This window comes from Channa argus, chromosome 24 (assembly GCF_033026475.1).
Source record: "Channa argus isolate prfri chromosome 24, Channa argus male v1.0, whole genome shotgun sequence".
Lineage (NCBI taxonomy): Eukaryota > Metazoa > Chordata > Actinopteri > Anabantiformes > Channidae > Channa > Channa argus.
This window is the reverse complement of record NC_090220.1, coordinates 7,101,048-7,119,086: the sequence shown is the minus strand read 5'-3', so window position 1 is coordinate 7,119,086 and position 18,039 is coordinate 7,101,048. Positions and strand designations below refer to the sequence as shown.

At 39.4% G+C, this 18,039-nt stretch overlaps 2 protein-coding genes across 2 annotated transcripts; both read left to right on the top strand.

Moving 5' to 3' along the window:
• Window positions 1-1,329: 1,329 nt before the first annotated feature.
• Window positions 1,330-5,115, top strand: LOC137109254 (collagenase 3-like). Its single transcript, XM_067494846.1, has 10 exons — window positions 1,330-1,455; window positions 1,592-1,839; window positions 1,931-2,079; window positions 2,636-2,764; window positions 2,891-3,052; window positions 3,179-3,308; window positions 3,418-3,551; window positions 3,640-3,799; window positions 3,887-3,987; window positions 4,601-5,115. Exons 1-10 carry the CDS (start codon window positions 1,357-1,359, stop codon window positions 4,708-4,710), a joined length of 1,422 nt encoding a protein of 473 aa, XP_067350947.1. The 5' UTR covers window positions 1,330-1,356; the 3' UTR covers window positions 4,711-5,115.
• Window positions 5,116-7,151: 2,036 nt separating this feature from the next.
• Window positions 7,152-16,567, top strand: LOC137109250 (uncharacterized). The gene is made up of 7 exons (XM_067494839.1): window positions 7,152-8,330; window positions 10,836-10,903; window positions 14,898-15,145; window positions 15,238-15,386; window positions 15,929-16,057; window positions 16,152-16,313; window positions 16,455-16,567. Exons 1-7 carry the CDS (start codon window positions 7,256-7,258, stop codon window positions 16,475-16,477), a joined length of 1,854 nt encoding a protein of 617 aa, XP_067350940.1. The 5' UTR covers window positions 7,152-7,255; the 3' UTR covers window positions 16,478-16,567.
• The last annotated feature ends 1,472 nt before the right edge of the window (window positions 16,568-18,039 follow it).

Below are 18,039 nucleotides of genomic sequence, written 5' to 3'. Positions count from 1 at the left end.
TCAAGTAATCTGGCCATTGAGTTCTTTGTCACTTCTTTGACTGATGTCCTTCTTTTTCTATGACTGAGTTTGACTAGAAGACCAAGTTTATAATTAGTCCAGGTGGTGTCACACTTTTTCCATATTTGGATATTTGGCCTTCAGTGTCTTCCTGCCATTAGAAATGTTATTTGCCCACACCCTGATCTATTCCATGCCACCATTTTGGAGGTCTACAGAGAGTTCCTTGCATTTGATATGCAGTATGAGACGTTGAATACATTCATTTATCATTTCAAGAAAACGAAAAAAAAAAGTAGAAAAAAAAGTAAGAAATGAACTTATAATAACATCATTTGGAGTGCTAGAGCAGTGGGTCTAAATACATTTTATTATTTTTAAATAATAATAATGAATAAAAAAAATAATATAAAAAATAATAATAAAACAAAATTAGTTTTTGGAATTTTAATTAAAAAAAACTTCCTAAAACATGTTGCAACTTTGCCATTATTGGAAACTGAATGTGGATTAAGTGCAAACACTGCATTTTTATCGATTTCAAGTAAAATTTAGAACACGCCATGTGCAAAAAATGTCCAGCTGATCCTGCTGATCCTGCTTTTACAATACTTAACCAGTACAACACTAAATACATCCCATATAACACAGACAATGTCCCTGGTGCTGAACAGTGTCAACTTATCTGAATCACAAATGTGAAGCCTTTATATTTTACAAAATAAAAGTTTTGACATGCCCATGTGGACAATTTAAGAAAATCAGGTATTGAGACTTTTGTTTAGATGACATGATCCAGCTTGTCCGTGTTTGCTCAGAATGGAAACCCACGTCTTCTCAATGGGCAATAGCCTGAAGCCTGGAGAAACACATTTGTTAGTTAAGATTTTATCTATCGTGAATCAAAGAGAGCCTGAAAAATGTTAGTATCACTCAGAATATGAGCCCAGGTAATAGATACAGAAGTCACAAACATGGACTAATTCTGTTTGTATGTATATGAAACACTAACACGGAAAGTTAGTGGCACTCTCCTCATAGAAAACAGTAACAGAATCAGTATGCAACTTTGAGATGTAGTTATTAACAATGACCATGTCAGTTATCTATCCCAATAGTAAAATAATCATTTGATTTTGAAATCTGTTGTTGGACCACAGAAAAGTTCTAATGTCATCCTTATCATGTGTTTTTTTTTACTTGGTGAAGACATCTGCTTCAGTTGCCCATAAAAGGAATATTTCTGGTGATTCATAAATCTGGTGATTCAACACACCCACTATTTAACATGCCCACTCCTCAATATATAATAGCTGACTGTGGTACAGACACACAGTGAAAATACAACGAGGAAGCATGAATTCCTTCAGTCTGTGCATTCTACTGAGCCTGGCAGGTGCAGTTTACTGTCTGCCAGTATCAGGAGACAGTGAGCAAGATGAACGTTTTGCAGAGGTACGTCTCTTTACTTACTCTTCTCTCCTGGAGTCATATTACTTTGTAATTTTTTATTTTCAGTTAAGGTTTTGCCTTTGGGAATGCTCCTTGCCCCACAAATTCAAAAATTTCGAATGTTTGTCTTCATTTTTAGAACTACCTGAAGAAATTCTTCGATCTGAAAGAGGAAAGAGGTCCAACAGGCAGAGGCGGTATCAGCCCAGTGACCAAGAAGCTGAGTGAAATGCAAAGATTCTTTGGTCTCAAGATCACCGGGACACTGACTGCTGAAACCCTAACCTTGATGAAGAAACCTCGCTGTGGGGTTGCAGACGTCAACCTTGGCCACTTCTCCACATTTGGAAAAAACCTCAAGTGGCAAATGAACAGCCTCACCTACAGGTGAATGATCTGAAGAGAAACGTGCTAGAGTCTAACTGTAGCAGTAGCAAGTTGTATATATAAGTGTATCCTATGTTTTTCTGTCCTACAGGATTGAGAACTACACTCCTGACATGTCCACGGCAGAGGTGGATGAATCCATAGAGAAAGCGCTGCAGGTCTGGGCCAAAGTCACTCCTCTGAGATTCACAAGAATTTACAGTGGCACCGCTGACATCATGATCTCCTTTGGGCGCCAAGGTGAGTACAAAAACTCTTTTAATAGATGGCAAAATACATTGTTCGATACCTTTGGAAAAGTAGAAACATGATAATATAGGTTAAAGTACTACATCGTCAGTGTTACTAGTACTAGTAGTATATTAAAGTCATATTTTTAATTTACTCATGAAGACATTTTATTTGGAACAGTGAAGCGTCTGTTCCGTACATTTTCCTGGACACATTGCATATCCTGGACTCTTTATTGTCACCACTACTACAGCATAGTGCAAACTTGAGTAGCGTTTGTTAACGACTGGCAGTAGATGATTTGTCCAGTTGCAGTATGTTTACATGATGGCTTCCACTTCACTGTTGTGTGGGTTGCAACTCAGGTTTGCAGTTTTGATGCACCACCCAGCATCGTAGCTATTCGTAAGACACGTCTCAGTGTTACGAGAACGGCAATGGCGGAAATACTGTGATGCATTTGGGACACACTGACAAATTTGTGCTGAAGAAAACTAAACAAAGTACAAGCACAGAACAGATTTTTGTTATCAAACTCTAATAACAGCCTGTTCTTCCTTAACAGAACACGGTGACTTTTATCCATTCGATGGCCCTGATGGAACTCTCGCCCATGCCTTCGCCCCGAGTCCTGGGATAGGAGGAGATGCTCATTTTGATGATGACGAGACCTTCACCTTCCGCTCAACTGCAGGTAAATTACTGTACTTTTTTCTACAGAGCATCTCATTTTACTTATTTACTAATCTGCCAGTGTGGGAGCCTTGATTTACCCATGACGAGCTGTAACTGACCCATAACTTTGTCTTTCCTGCTGTAGGCTACGTCCTCTTCATGGTAGCTGCCCATGAGTTTGGTCACTCCCTGGGCTTGTCTCACTCTAATGATCCCGGTGCTCTCATGTACCCTGTATATTCATACAGAAACCCCGACAAATATGTCCTGCCCCGGGATGACGTCAAGGGCATCCAGTCTCTCTATGGTCGGTACTATCAGGCTCATTGGATCATTGCTGCCTGTTGATACAAATTTTACTAAACCAAAATCTCTGACCAACTCTGCAGCTGTGACCTCTACAATAATACAATAAGTTGGGTTTAACCTACAGGTCCAAACCCTGACAAGGATCCTATTCAGCCTGGACCCACTGCACCCACCACCCCTGATGCCTGTGATTCTAACCTGGTCTTAGATGCCGTCACCACCCTGAGAGGAGAAATGCTCTTCTTCAAGGGCAGGTATGGTGGACACTACATTGTCAAATTTGCAAAAGCTAAATTCCATAGCTCTTTTATTTTTCACACAGTACCTGGCTAAAATAATATATGTTTTTCTGATTGGTCTCAGCTTCTTCTGGCGTCGGGACCCTTGGCAACATACACTTGAGCAAACTTCCATCCAAAACTTCTGGCCTGAAGCTCCCGTCGATATTGATGCTGCTTATGAGAGCCAAAAGTCAGACAGAATCTATTTCTTTAAAGGTACAGTGTTTTCTTTATCTACATGAGCAACAAGTTTTACATCATTTCACTGGCAACTTCTGAGTTTACCATCTTTCCCTGTCTGTAGATGACAATGTGTGGGCCTTCAGGGGCTATGATTTAGTACCTGGTTATCCTAAAACCTTTAAAAGCTTTGGTCTGCCAGAAAAGGTGAAGAAGATTGATGCTGCCCTCTATGATGTGGAATCAGGCAAAACTCTTTTGTTTTTTGGCAAACATTATTACAGGTGTGTTTAAAATAATAATAATTTCTAAATGCAGAATTTTTTTTTTTACCCCTTTAGAATATGTCTAATTACTGTCATTTTCTTCAGTTATAATGAAGCAAAAAGTTCCATAATCGGGGTGAAGAAATCTGTTTATAAGACCTTCTCCAAAGTGACCGGCAAGGTGACTGCAGCTTTCCAGTACAGAGGTGAGCACTAAAACAAATGATGGATGATTTCCACCATAAGAATTTAGTGAGGTAGAACTGAAATTTACCTCCAGGTCCAGGTTCACCTTTTTTTGAGACAAGTTCTTTGAGCTCAATTTCAGCCCCCATCGAAAGGTAGTACTGAAGTTCTATACATTTGCATGGTTAGATGGTTGTGGGCCTATCAGTAGCTTACAGGTAACAGGGGATCACGTTTGATGTGGATGATGTTATGAAACCCTGCACGGCCCACATTTACATCATCCTAGCCCACAGGGCAAAGCCTCCTTGTTGATAATCGGTTGACTTTGGATCGGAGAGCATCAAACTTGAGTAAAAGCGGGGCTTCAGTAGCACCATTTGTTTTTGCACATACTTTGCCCTCTTTATCTGCTTCTTCAACATCCCATCAAGTTTTCCAGTGCCAAATTTACATTACCTCTTATGTATATGAGGGGGAGCGGCCTGACAGCCAGCATTAGATAAATTCTGACTACCTGATTTCTCTCTGAACTTGGTTTTATGCTAAGCTGACTCCAGCCTTAAGCATAATGTAATAATTTAATATTCTTTTAACTATGACTCAAACTGACTGCAAACCTCTGTTTTGTAGATTTCACTTACATCTACAGTGGGACCTCAATGTATGAGTATGACCTGAGAACTAAGTGGTTCTTCCGTGAGTTGAAGAACAACTACTTCTTGCCCTGCAGTAACTTCTAGACTAATTTACCATCATGTAGCAACTTTAGGTAAAAGAAAATCAATGTACATCAAGTGTTTCACCAGTGTGTCTTAAATTTCTTCTATATTTCAAGAAACTTCTATCAAATTATTTTTTGTTGTAAACATGCAGCACATGCCAAGTATCTATTTTTTAAATTTATTTTTATTTATTGAATTTTACAGCACAGATGCTGTGTATCCACTTATTTGTAGATCAAGTTAGTGGAATCAGAAAATTGTCTTTCAATAATATAAATATACATGTTTTGGTAATTTCAGAATAATTTGAAGATACTGCAGTTTTAATTAGAAATTCTAGTTTTGTATTTGAGGAAAATTAAAAAACCAAAGCTGAAGGACTAGAGCAAGGCATAGGCAGGACCTTTGTGTATTTCAATAAAATATAAAAAAAATAAAAACAATTGTGCTGATGATTTGCATGTGTGAACCTTTTTTCTGGTTTGGATGTTGACTATAGTTTATCATATCCCAGCCCACAGATGGACTCACTGTCACTTACGCCCCCAGCTCTCCCATCATCTCCTCCCCAAACAGGCTCCAGCTTTTTTGTCCCCATTTCAGGAATCCAGCTCCGTACCATTTCTGTACCATTTTCTCCCATCAGTTATCACTGTTCTCCTGTGGCTCGGTTCTAGTGTGGATTTTAAATGATTGTAGGACCCCTGTTTAGTTTATGACTGACTAGCTTCACTTGGCTGCTATACTTTGTACCTTTGCCACTTGCACATCACCTTCATGTAAAGACGGCACTCGAACACAGCACAAAGACTACAGCCAACGGTTAACTAGCACATATGTTGTGTGACAGGAAAGAAGTCTCCGTACCAGCAGGTGAAGGTAGTTGGTGTTTATCATCCAAAGCAGATGATAGGACTAAGGTTATACAAACTGTAGCACTGTTTCTACAGTGTAAGGTGTACAACGATTTTTAAGTGCAGTCCTTTGTTAGGATTGTGTGTTTCTGGTGCATTACCTTTCATATAATAATTTGGGTATTTTTTTTCCCATGTCTAGATTGTGTGTTTCTACTTCATAAAGTGCAGTATCTTTTCCCTTTTCCCCACTCTTCCTGCGCCAGTCGCCCCACATAATGAGCTCATAAGTAGGCAAACATTTTGATATAATTATGTCTGTGCAGCTCACAAATGAAAGGACTAGCAATGGTTAGAAAACAGGTAAAAAATGAGAAACTAACCTTGAGCTGTTTAAACTGCCTCCTTACAGTTGCAGCTCAATCTAGTGGTTGAATCATAGCTGTATTTTCTATTGTCTGATTTATGCCCATTAACTAAAATATGACTGTTAGAGTGTTTAGAAATAATATCTGAAAAGTTTTTTTTCTTAACCTCAACTTTCACACTTATTCCATTTCATTTCTGAGGAGCTGCACAGCAACGACGCACTTCCGTTTTTTTTCTCAACACCTTTCAAACAATAATATTTCTTTACAGCATCGCCACCCAATGGATATAATTGATGTTACATACACTGCTCAATGAGGTGAAGCCAAAGATCCATTACAATGCCAGTTAAAGGGTTAGGTTACTTTTTATAGCTATTGTAAGTTTGTAAGTAATTGTAAGTTTCGCTTTTTAACCTAAAATCATGAGTTAGTGCATATATATATATATATATATATATATATATATATATATTTATGGCCACGCCCCCTTATGATGTCACATACCACAGTCTGTTCGTCATGAAAGTCTGTTCGACATGAAAGTCTGTGCGGTCATAATTCTGTGACGTCATAATTCTTTCACCTGCAGCCTAGGCTGTTAGGCCAAGTCTCAAATCTCGTTACACTCAACTTACTATAAGGGCCATTTCATAATTGAATTTTGTTTGTCAGAAATCATCAAGAAGTATCTGTGTTTAAGGTCCAAGAATGCACTCTTTATTAAAACAATCCACTTCCAGCGGGCCAGAAATGTTGGACAAACACGCAATGCTTCAGTTTCTCAGGGCAGAACCCAAACATAGCAAAGCCCCAAAAAAGAAACTGTGCTTTTCAACAAACCTTAAGCAGCAGACACAGGAGGGAAATTCAAATATGTTTTTTTCGGAAGAAATCGACACGAAAAAACAAGAACGACAGAAAATTATTGAGAGGGCCCGATTTTTGGCCTTGCAACAGGAAGACCGTGTCAAACTTTTCAACCGGATGCTCCGAAAGGCATATGTGCAAAAGGAGAACGAGGCCCTTATCAAACTTCACCAAGAAAAAAAGAGAATTGCTCAAGAAGAAAGAAGAAAATATAACGAGGAGGTTAGGATTAGGCATGAAGAATATGTGAAACAGGAGCAGGAGAAAGCTCGTCTGAAAAAGCTTTCCATCCAGGGTCTGGCTGCTTACCTGGCCAAGCAAATTAGGGAGAACCAAGAGATAAGAGACGCACAGGTGCATCGGGGCAAGAGGGACGGTGAAAGAAGGTTTTCCAGAGACCTACAGGAGGTTATTTCCAATCAAACGCGTCAGGTGCGTCAGGTGCATCGGGGCAAGAAGGACGGAGAAAGAATGTTTTCCAGAGACCTACAGGAGGTTCTTTCCAGTCAAACGCGTCAGGTGCATCGGGGCAAGAAGGACGGAGAAAGAAGGTTTTCCAGAGACCTACAGGAGGTTCTTTCCAGTCAAACGCGTCATAGAGAAACTGATGCAAGCAGACTGCATTTAGAGGAAGAAAAAAGACAGTTGGACTTAGAATATAAAACGCAGCAAAGACCAAACGAGAAAGTGGGGAAGTTCAGAAAGCACCAGTTACTAATAGAACAAGTAAGAGACAACTTGGCGGCAAGACTTCAGGAGCAGGCTGCCGCCGTGGCTCGGAGGGAGGCGGATAATTTATTGCAGGCACTGGCTAAACAGGATGCTCTAGTAGCAAAGCAGCAGAAGGAAGAAGAGGAGAAGAGGGCAGCTATGACCAAGGCTATTAGTGCCTACAGAGAGAAAGCGTTAGAGCAGAAAAAGCAGAAAGAGCAGGCCGAGCGACGGAGCAACCGGGAGTGGCTGGAGGCCCAGAAAGAGGCCGACAGGCGGTTTCACCAAGAAGAAGCCCTAAAGGCTCAGAGGACCAAAGCGAGCCTAATCAGATGTCGACAGGTCAATGAAATTTTGATTGCTCAAAGGCATGCCTATGCAGAAAGGCTGGAAAGGGATGAATACGAGGCTCAATCGAGGCACGCCGAGCGGCTGACTGAGAGGGAAGAAGAAATCGAGCAGTATATTGAGAGAGAACTCTTACACCTGGCTGCCCACACGGAGAACTTCGATTTCAATGTAGACTGTGAGGAGCCAGGCTGCTCCTGCGAAGAAATTCGTAAACTTGTCCATGATCAAGTGCGTCTTGTAAAATGGTATCTGGACACCGAAGACCTGCCGCGAAGCTCGATGTCTAAGGAGCCACCGTGTCTGCCACTGCTTTCCAAGAAGCCAACGCTCAACGCCACCGCAGAGAGTTTTAACAAAGGTTATGTGGAGGAATCCAACTACCGAGCTTCAGTGGAGGCACTGCCCAGGCACGATTCACACCCAAAACCAAACCAGAGGCAGCAGCGGAAACGCAGGAGTGTGCAGCATGTAAAAGTGAGGGCAGGTAGGGGCCACGTGAAGTGGTGATATATCCCTCCCCCCAAAAAATAGATGAGCAAAGATTAAAAGAAGAAAAACATTATAAAAGGAAAACAAATATGGATTAATAATTTAACCTTTTTCCTAAAATGTATTCCTGTACACTTGTGCACTTTGTAAACGTTATTGAGTGACAGATATTGCGAAGCATTAAAGCTCTCCTCGTCAGTAAGGTTTTGGACACAACTATAAAACTGTACGATCATTTTTAGTTCTCAACAGTCGAGAAACTATAAATAAAACTTTGAAACGTCATAAATGTGTAATACTTTAAATCCCAAACATCTACGAACTCCATAAGAAGAAAGCAGAGACACTCGCATGGTGCAGACAGGATCCGTCTGGCTGTCACCTGCTATCTGTTTTAATAATTGTTTAGAGCATTTGTAACTATTCCAAAAAAAATCTACAAATCCATTTCTGAAATAATGAAGAACATAATCAGCAGATTAATCCAAATGTAAATGAATAATAACTTTTACAAATGCGAAGCTCCAGCTCAGCCAACAACATCAACAGTAAAATCTGGTTTTTGCAATAAAGCACAAATAATAATTGCATAGAGTACTTTTTATGTTATATACTGTGTGATAATACGTTGGTGATATATTTTTAGGGTAGCAAATTAGAACTTTTCTAGTATTTTTTTTAATACCGGTATTTGAAAAAGAGAAATACACAAATTAAAATACAATCAAGTAAAACTAAAAGTACCCATTGACATTAGTCGTAATCCCTTCGTGCGTAATCCCACGGCGCACTAGCGCCTGTGGCTGCCTTCCTTCAGAACAAAGAAAAAAATCGCCTCAGTCAATCAATCATATTGATGTGTGTTATTGATCAGCAGGGACCAGCTCTGTCCCAGTTCTCAGCGCAGTAACACCAAGAACTGGCTTTGATTTACATCTCCAACTTTCTGTGCGCATGGCACAGAGAGAAGGAGGCGGAGGCGTCGACAAGTTCCAGTTCAGGAAACATTGGGAGCGCTGCTCGTTTTGTTCCACGAGTGGATTTGACACCACATTCAATGTTCCCCATTTAAAAGCACATTTTACTATGAATTCAGCCGCTTTATGTCTAAAAATAGATCATGTGTGCGGGGGTTTTAGCTTTAGCTGTGTGCGCTAAATGCAAATCCATTTTTAACAAGACCATCAAGAAGCAACTGAAAAATGACTTGTACTATGCAAAGCACTGAGGAGCTCACTGATTCCAACCTATATGGGTTCATCTCTTAATATAATCTTTTTAATTCATTACTCAAGGTTGGAAGCACGGCTCATCAATTTTACCTGTGTAGTGACAGAAAACGCTGATTTCTGACTAATTCATGAAGGAGGAAAGAGGAAAACTGAGGAGAGAGCCACAAAGAAAAATAGAACGAAACTCCAACTTTATGTGAACCTTGTTCTAAAAATGAGGCGGCATTGCTTCGTTAATGAGCTCTCGCAGCTTTTCGCACTAAATGTTTGTCATGTAAATAAATCCAACACTCTCCCACCAACAGATGTGTTTGAACTGGTTCCAAAAATAATATTAATGCGGTTAATTGATGCCATCATATTTATCAGCTCTGGTTTACATGGTTTACCTGGTCTTTTGCCATTTGCAGACAAAACAACACTAACTCTTGGAGAATATGCTCAATTTTAAATAACATTCAATAAAATGTTTGGCATTGTTTATTGTATGATAAAATTTATTCAATAAATAAAATACAAAAATGGAGGTAGACCCCCCCCCCCCCTAAAATTTCTCTAATGTTCAGCCTGTCAAACCCGTTATAACATACAGTAAAGTCAGACACATTCATATTTCTAAAAATACTTAAAATGAGAATTTAGGGTAAAACCAGGGTTTATGCTGTCAAAATATGTGAATGATGGTGGGATTAAAGTTTTCGCATCTACCAGCAGAAAACAAAATTATAACATGTTGGTAAATAAACCCTGCCTCTTCTTATCTGCTGAATTACTTCTGCTAGATGCACAACTGAAGGACTTACATTTAAACTTTAAGTCATCAACAGCGTGCACTGTTGCCTCATTGTTTATCATTGTTGGAACCTTTTTTTCTGTTCAAATTCAAGATACATTTTAATTCAGGAGTTTCTGCTTTTAAATTATGTGAATAAGTATGAGGTGGTGACATCATTATACATCATTCCAACAACTATAATAATCTTGCCTAAAAAAAATGGAATTCCATGAATGGGGCTTAAACGTTTTTGTGTTTTTTTTGGAATGTATACGCCCCCTATCAGGCAGCAGGACATTATTAGAACGCTATACTGTTAAACTGCGGAGAACTGTGTAACATTCGGGTGAAAACTCCCTGACAGGCAGCTAAGAGCAGTAATTCTGAGCTGCTCCACCTGTACAGGTGGATGTTCCGAGGAGACAATGGATGAACAAGAGTAATTGTTGTAAGTCGTTCTAATGATCTTGTTGACTGTTTTTCTGTCATACAGGATCAAGAAACTACACTCCTGACATGACTGTGGTAAAGGTGGATGACTCCATAGAGAAAGCGCTGCAGGTTTGGGCCAAAGTCAATCCTCTGAGATTCATAAGAATTTACGGTGGCATGGCTGAGATCGTGATCTCCTTTGGGCGCCAACATGAGTATAAAATAACATTTGCTATGTGTTTTCCATCTTTATATATTTTTACTCTTTTTCATTGGTAGTGATGTCATTAAAGAACATGTTTGCAGTTCTTTAATCAATCACAGTATGATGCTATCAAAAAAATGCCATTATAGAGAATCAATGAAAACCTGGCTGACCCAATAATAGACATAGGCAGCTTTTTGGTCAGTCCAGGAACAGGCTCAGGAACAGGTTGGGGGGTTGATTCCTGGTACACCCTGCGTCCAGAGTTTACTGTGAGGTCGCCGTCCACTATTGTTCATCAAGGATATAGGCCGACATGTTCCTGGCCTCTATAGGAATTATAGTATAGCGTGGGGCTTGTGGTCACTGGTGGCGTGAAGCCAAAAGCTTTAGACATGGGGTCTGTGGCTTGAGAGTGTAGTGGGTAAAGTAGACATGAGGCTCGGGTGCATGGTTGGCCTAGGAAGTTTCCCGCCAATGGCCACAGTAATAGCATATCTGAGGGAGGCTTTCTCTAGCTAGTTGCTTGTAATGTCCAATGTCCACACTCTAGAGTACAGACTCTTTTCCTTAGCCAAAGCTGTTAATGCCCTTTCTGGATCAGGGGTGGCTCTGACTGTAGCATGGAAGCTGTAAAGCAGTAACTATTTCACCCTTACTCACTCTGCTTGCTGGTTCCATGTCTTTGGCCAGATCCTACTATCACGGTTATGGCAAAAGAGTTAAGCTAAAACAGTAAAAGGACGCGTACATTATATTTATTTATAAATGCAAACAGACCAATGTAACTAAGAGTCTGAACAGAAGGTGGACACAGCCAAGAACTAGAGATAGTGCTAACATGGACTGTGGGTGAGAAGCCGGAACCAGATTCACTTAAGGAAAAAAAGTTAAGTGAATTAAGAAATTAAACATAAACCGGGCTTAAAGAATAAGAGACTACATATAAACTAGACTGAATGAATTAGAAGGAGTCAACAATAAATAGGCTGGGTAACCCAAAAGACAAAGCATGTGGCCAGTGCTAAGATAAAAAAGAGTTTGTTTGACATTTCTCTCTGCATTGACCAACACACAGTACAATAGCAAAGTCTAATGAGCTCAGTGCAGGTTTATGAAAGATTACGGTAGGTTTACAGCATAGTTATTGGGAGGTGTAGCCACTTTCCAACATCTGGTTGAAGAGCCCAAACTGTATAAATTAATTGAGTAGACATTGGCACAGATGGGGAGAGTAAACCCGGAATAGTCAAGGCACAGGTCTGTCATGAACTGGTTTCTACTGAAACACCACTGTCACAAGTTTCGACAAAAGAGAAAACTTTCTGGAAAAAAGTTTTATGGTCAGATGGACTACAGAGTTGCTTGGCCACAGTGACTTGAGGTATGAAGCCTAGAACTCTGCACCTGCTGTTAAACAAAGTAGTGGCAGCATCGTGCTCTGAGGTCAGTTTTTGCCAGTGGACCTGCTGCATTGCACAGACTGGATAGGAAATTAAGAAGGAGGACTACCTTTAGGATTCTTCAGCAAATATCAGTTAGATGGTTAAAACGTGGACAGTGACCCCCAAACACACAAAAAGCTGGTTGTGGAGTAGATAAAGTAATCTTTCAGAATGACCATCTTAAAGTCCTGATCTTAACCATATCCAACATTTCTAAACGTCTGTCCAAACAAAACCAAACAAAATCATTTGCGCTCCAATATGGTTTATGTCAAAAACACTCTTACGTTAAACCCAGTTGATGAGCTCTTTAGCTAAAAAGCACATGGAAGGAAAAATGCTGAATATTTCCTTGAAAGTTGCTTTCAGGCAGCACAGCGCTGGAGTCGTTAGTGCTGTGCAACTAGAAGATCCCCAGGTTAGAGTTTGTCCCTTGATTGGTTTTTCCTCCTGGTACTAGTCCAAAGACATGGATGTTAGGTTAACTGGTGATTGTAAAATGTCTGTTGCTGTGAATGTGAGTGTGAATGGTTGTCTCTCTGTTTTGGCCCTGAGATAGACTGGAGGCCTGTCCATAATGTCCTCCACCTCTCGCCCTATAACAGCTGCTATATAAAACACTGACTGACTATCCAATTATAGTGACTGACGCACATTAGTTTGAACAATGTTTATACTATTTGTGAGTGATCAGGAGAATGATCACTATAGACTGCTTAGTTAAGATTCTTTTTAAAGGAATATTACAATTACTTTATAAAAACTGCATGTCTTTATAGTTTATAGTTATAGTGTCTTCATAGTAATTCTGACCTGAATATGGCACAGAAGTAATTGCAATTCATCCAGAGAAATTAGAGAAACTTCCAATGCTGTCTTGATCAAATAAACTGGAGAGTAATTACTGAGGCCAACATGCAGAGGGAAGGAGAGTGACAGCATCTAGTGGCAAATGGGGAAACAGCAGACAAAACACGAACAAAGTAATAAACAGAAATCCAGAATACCAGAGCCAGCATTGGAAAACACTGCAATGTGTGCATATGATTTATGGAAGAAATGTTTTAATTCGCACATATTCAACACATACAGTGTACAGAGAATTGTGTTTGTGTACATCTGCTATTAACCTCATTATGTTCAAAATGATCATTAATGGTCAGAATAATCTCAGTTTTGCAGATTAACAAAGCCCAAAGAGAGAGACAAAGGGCAAATACACAGGTCATAACATTATGACCACCTGTGCAATTTATTTCAATCCAATACAGCTGCTCTGTCATGAATTGTACTTTTACAATGTTATAATTTCTCAGTTTTTAGGTTGAAACTGTCAGAAAGGTGATAATTCTACGATGTGTTTATTTTCTTGGTTTTCTGGGTGGTGGAGTTGTACTGCAAAAAGTGGTTCTAATGTTTTTGGCTACCTCATTCTTTTAACCTAGTAAAATAACTCAACTGCCTATAACACTTATCCTGGGTGGTAGGGGGGTGGCAGGGGCCTGGTGTGCTACACCCTTAATAGGTTGCTAGACTATAATGTTGACAGACACACTCACCTTCGCACCTATGGTAACTAAGAGTAACCAGGTGTCATTGGGTTGTGGGACACCCACCAAAAAAGCCACAGCCCGCTGCCTAGTAGAGTAATAATCTTTGAAATGAACTAGGTGCTGCTTTTTCTTGCAACATGTTTACCCTCACTGACTGTCAGTGTCTGCTGTTGACATCAATTGCACCACAAAGACAGTTCTGCTCCTCCCATCATCAAGCATTAGGAAAAAACAGTTTAGTTTTACATGTAGTTTTCCTTCAGCAGTATAATTTATAGGACCGACCACCATTGTAACAGGCGTTTAGCTACTGTAAAGAAGTTGATGAGTAAAGTTACAAATTTGGATATGTAGATGGTTTCTGGTTAAGACCATAAGTAACAGGACATTTGATTATGTCGTGATTGAACTTGCAAGCATTGCCTCACACAGCGCATCCCTGTCTCAGCAGGAGCAGCATTTCATTTCTAAGTATATTGTCTCCTTTGAGATCATGTAGTGTGTAATGTAATCCTGGTTCTGTGTTGTTTTGGGATCTTCTGGTACTGTTATCCATAAATGGGATAATCCTCGAGTCACTGACTCATACAGTACATGTCCAGCAGTTGCTCAACATGCCCACTCCTCAATATATAACAGCTGACTGTGGTACAGACACTAAGTGAAAATACAACGAGGAAGCATGAATTCCTTCAGTCTGTGCATTCTACTGAGCCTGGCAGGTGCAGTTTACTGTGTGCCAGTATCAGGACCTAGTGAGCAAGATGAACGTTTTGCAGAGGCACGTCGCTTTACTCATATTATTTTGTATTTCAGATGAGTTAAGTTTTTGCATTTTGGGAATTGTAATTGCTCCACAAATTCGAAGGACCTTTAGTGACAATGAAGCATTAAACATTTGTTTTCTTCTTTTTTTTTAGAATTACCTGAAGAAATTCTTCAACCTAACGGAGGAAAAAGGTCCGTCAGCCAGACGGGGTATCAGCGCAGTGACCAAGAAGCTGAGTGAGATGCAGAGATTCTTTCGCCTCAACATCACCGGGACGCTGGATAATGAAACCCTGGCAATTATGAAGAAACCTCGTTGTGGGGTTCCAGATGTGAAAATGGCCCGGTTCTCCACATTTAGAGACGGCTCCAAGTGGCAAAAAAACCCCATTACCTACAGGTGAATGTTCTGAAGAGTGAAATATCATGTAAAATATACTGTGTACTGTTTATTTACTGTTTAATACTATTATGCATTTTTCTGTCCTACAGGATTGAGAACTACACTCCTGACATGTCCACGGCAGAGGTGGATGAATCCATAGAGAAAGCGCTGCAGGTTTGGGCCAAAGTCACTCCTCTGAGATTCACAAGAATTTACAGTGGCACCGCTGACATCATGATCTCCTTTGGGCGCCAAGGTGAGTACAAAACAACATTTAGACAATAGTGGAATACTCAGATCCTTTACTTTTGTAAATTAGACACATAATAGTCCAATAGTACTAGAAGTAAACTACATTGTTAGTGTTATTTAGTAAAAAAATATGTTGAATTATATTAGCATGCAGTAAGTTTGTGTGCACGGTTTTCATGTTACAGTCCTTTTATGCAGAGTTTAGTCTTTTACCAAACACATTCCTTGTTAGAGAGAAATATAATAACACTGCATCACATTTCTGGAGTTAATTATCATGTTGTTGTTAAGTCCTTTAACCTGCCAAATGTAGAGAAGTAAAAAGGAATACATTTAAAGTAGAACAACATAAATATGCTTGCGTATTAAATATAATTTATTTTATTTGTCTTATTTGAATTGTATGTTTTTCATGTAACCCTTTGGTTAGTAATCATTATGTCTGCATCAAGAAGTTATTAGAGATATTTTTGCACAGTGTTTCAAAGGGTTTAGAAAGAGTTTTTATTTACTGTAGCTCACATTTGTGGTTGTGATACCCAACAGCACATGGCGATGATTACCCCTTTGATGGCCGTGGGAAAACGCTGGCTCATGCCTTCTCGCCGGGTTCGGGCATTGGAGGAGACGCTCATTTTGATGATGACGAAAACTTCACTTTCCGCTCCAGCAAAGGCGAGTGTGTTTGAAAATGAATGCACTGTGAGGTTGTCTTCACATAAGATGTAACTGACATGTTGTAACTGACTGTCTGTTTTTTTCTGTGTAGGCACCGTGCTCTTCATGGTAGCTGCCCATGAATTTGGCCACTCCCTGGGCTTGTCGCACTCCAGCGATCGTAGTGCTCTCATGTACCCTACGTACACATACAAAAACCCTGACACCTTTGTTCTGCCCCGCGATGATGTCATCGGCATCCAGTCTCTCTATGGTTAGTGCCACCTGATCGCTGCTTGTGTTTGCACAAACGGTACATCTCTTGGACAAGCTTCAGTGATGCCACTGGCTTTGTTAAAATGTGATGCAGAGGTTTCTAAATTCTTTGTGACTCATTTTGCTTTAAATCCACCAGGTCCAAATCCTAGGAAACGCTGATGTGCTGCTGGTTCTCTCCATTTCCTCTCAGCAAACCAGTAAACTGACTGCAGCTGAATAACAAGATGTTCACAGTTTCTCCGACAAATTTAACAAATACTTCTTCGGCCCTTTAATACGTTAAAAGAAAATGTCTTCCACAGTGTTGTGCAATCAATCAATAGAACCTTTACATACATTAAAAATAAACTAACAGCATGTTTAGCATTACAACATCCACTTTGGATTTGTCTCTACTTTTATTGTGAGATTTTGATGGAATGGTGATTTTGTTGTTTTGGATTTTGTTGAGAATTGACTTTATGCTAAACTAAAGCAACAATCATCAGACTCTAGCCTCATGTTTCATAGACATACATCCGAGTGTTGTTAGTATTTTTCTTTAACTCTCAACGACAAAGCACATATTCATTAAATAAAACCAATACTGAGCTTCAGCTGTGCAGGTTTTACTTACCTCCAGAGTGGACCCTGTACGTGTCAGTACAACCTGGGGGACAAAATGACGAATGTTCTCCTATTATCCCTCCATTTTCTGCCTTTAAGATGTATCAATATAAACTGTAATAATGTTGGAATGTAGCTGTTTTATTGGGATTTTAAAGTAATAATGAACAAATAAAATTATTGAATTCAATAAAATACTATGTCTTAATCATGTGTTTGCAGAAATAAAGGAATTCTTACAACAAAAGCAAAATGGATGTGTTTATTTGTATCTAAACTGAACTAAATCAACAATTCAGTTTTTGTTCAATAGAAAATTTCCTTAAAATATAAATCCACTGTTAAGAAATACATTTATATATATAGATTTACTTTATTCTTTACAATGATAAGAAAATATAAGTTTTAAAACACATAAAGAGACCAAACACACACATCAAGGTGGTCTTTACCTTTGCTAACAAAGACTAGTGAGGCAAATGTGTAAACCTGTTTTTTTACGGACCTAATAAATACATAAAACACATTAAGTAATAAGATTGTTTTGTTTATGAAATTATTTTTGTCTTTTTGGCTTATCCCATGAGTTCAGGGTCGCCGCAGCGGATCATTAGTAAATCAAATAAATCTTTAAGGAATGAAATATACTTTTGTAAGAACAACACAAACCTTTGTTTGGCTACTGTGCAGCATGTACAGGACGCTGTGCTTTCCGCCCTAAAGATTTGCAATTTGTGTTAAGTATATAGATCTTTATTATCTAAGGGAGTGGTAGGTGGCTTTATGATGGTTCTGTTATTGCCTCTAATGCAGTTGTGGTTTCCTTCACATCAAATAACAAATAGATTTCTTATCTTTTTGTCTGCTACAGCGTGTATGTATTGGTGTGAGTACTACATTCAGCCTTTACCTTTAAGCCAGTTCTGCACCAATTACACCATCTGTCTGCACTGAAAACAACCACACCTACTCACTATAGTCGTGCATACAGGTTCAAACTTAGGCCTACTCCAACATATCAAGACCACAAACATGTCAAGGTGTGGTCCTTGCTCTTCACCACTATTGCAACACTGTCTTTACTTTAAATAGTCTCAGACTGCTACTCTCATGTG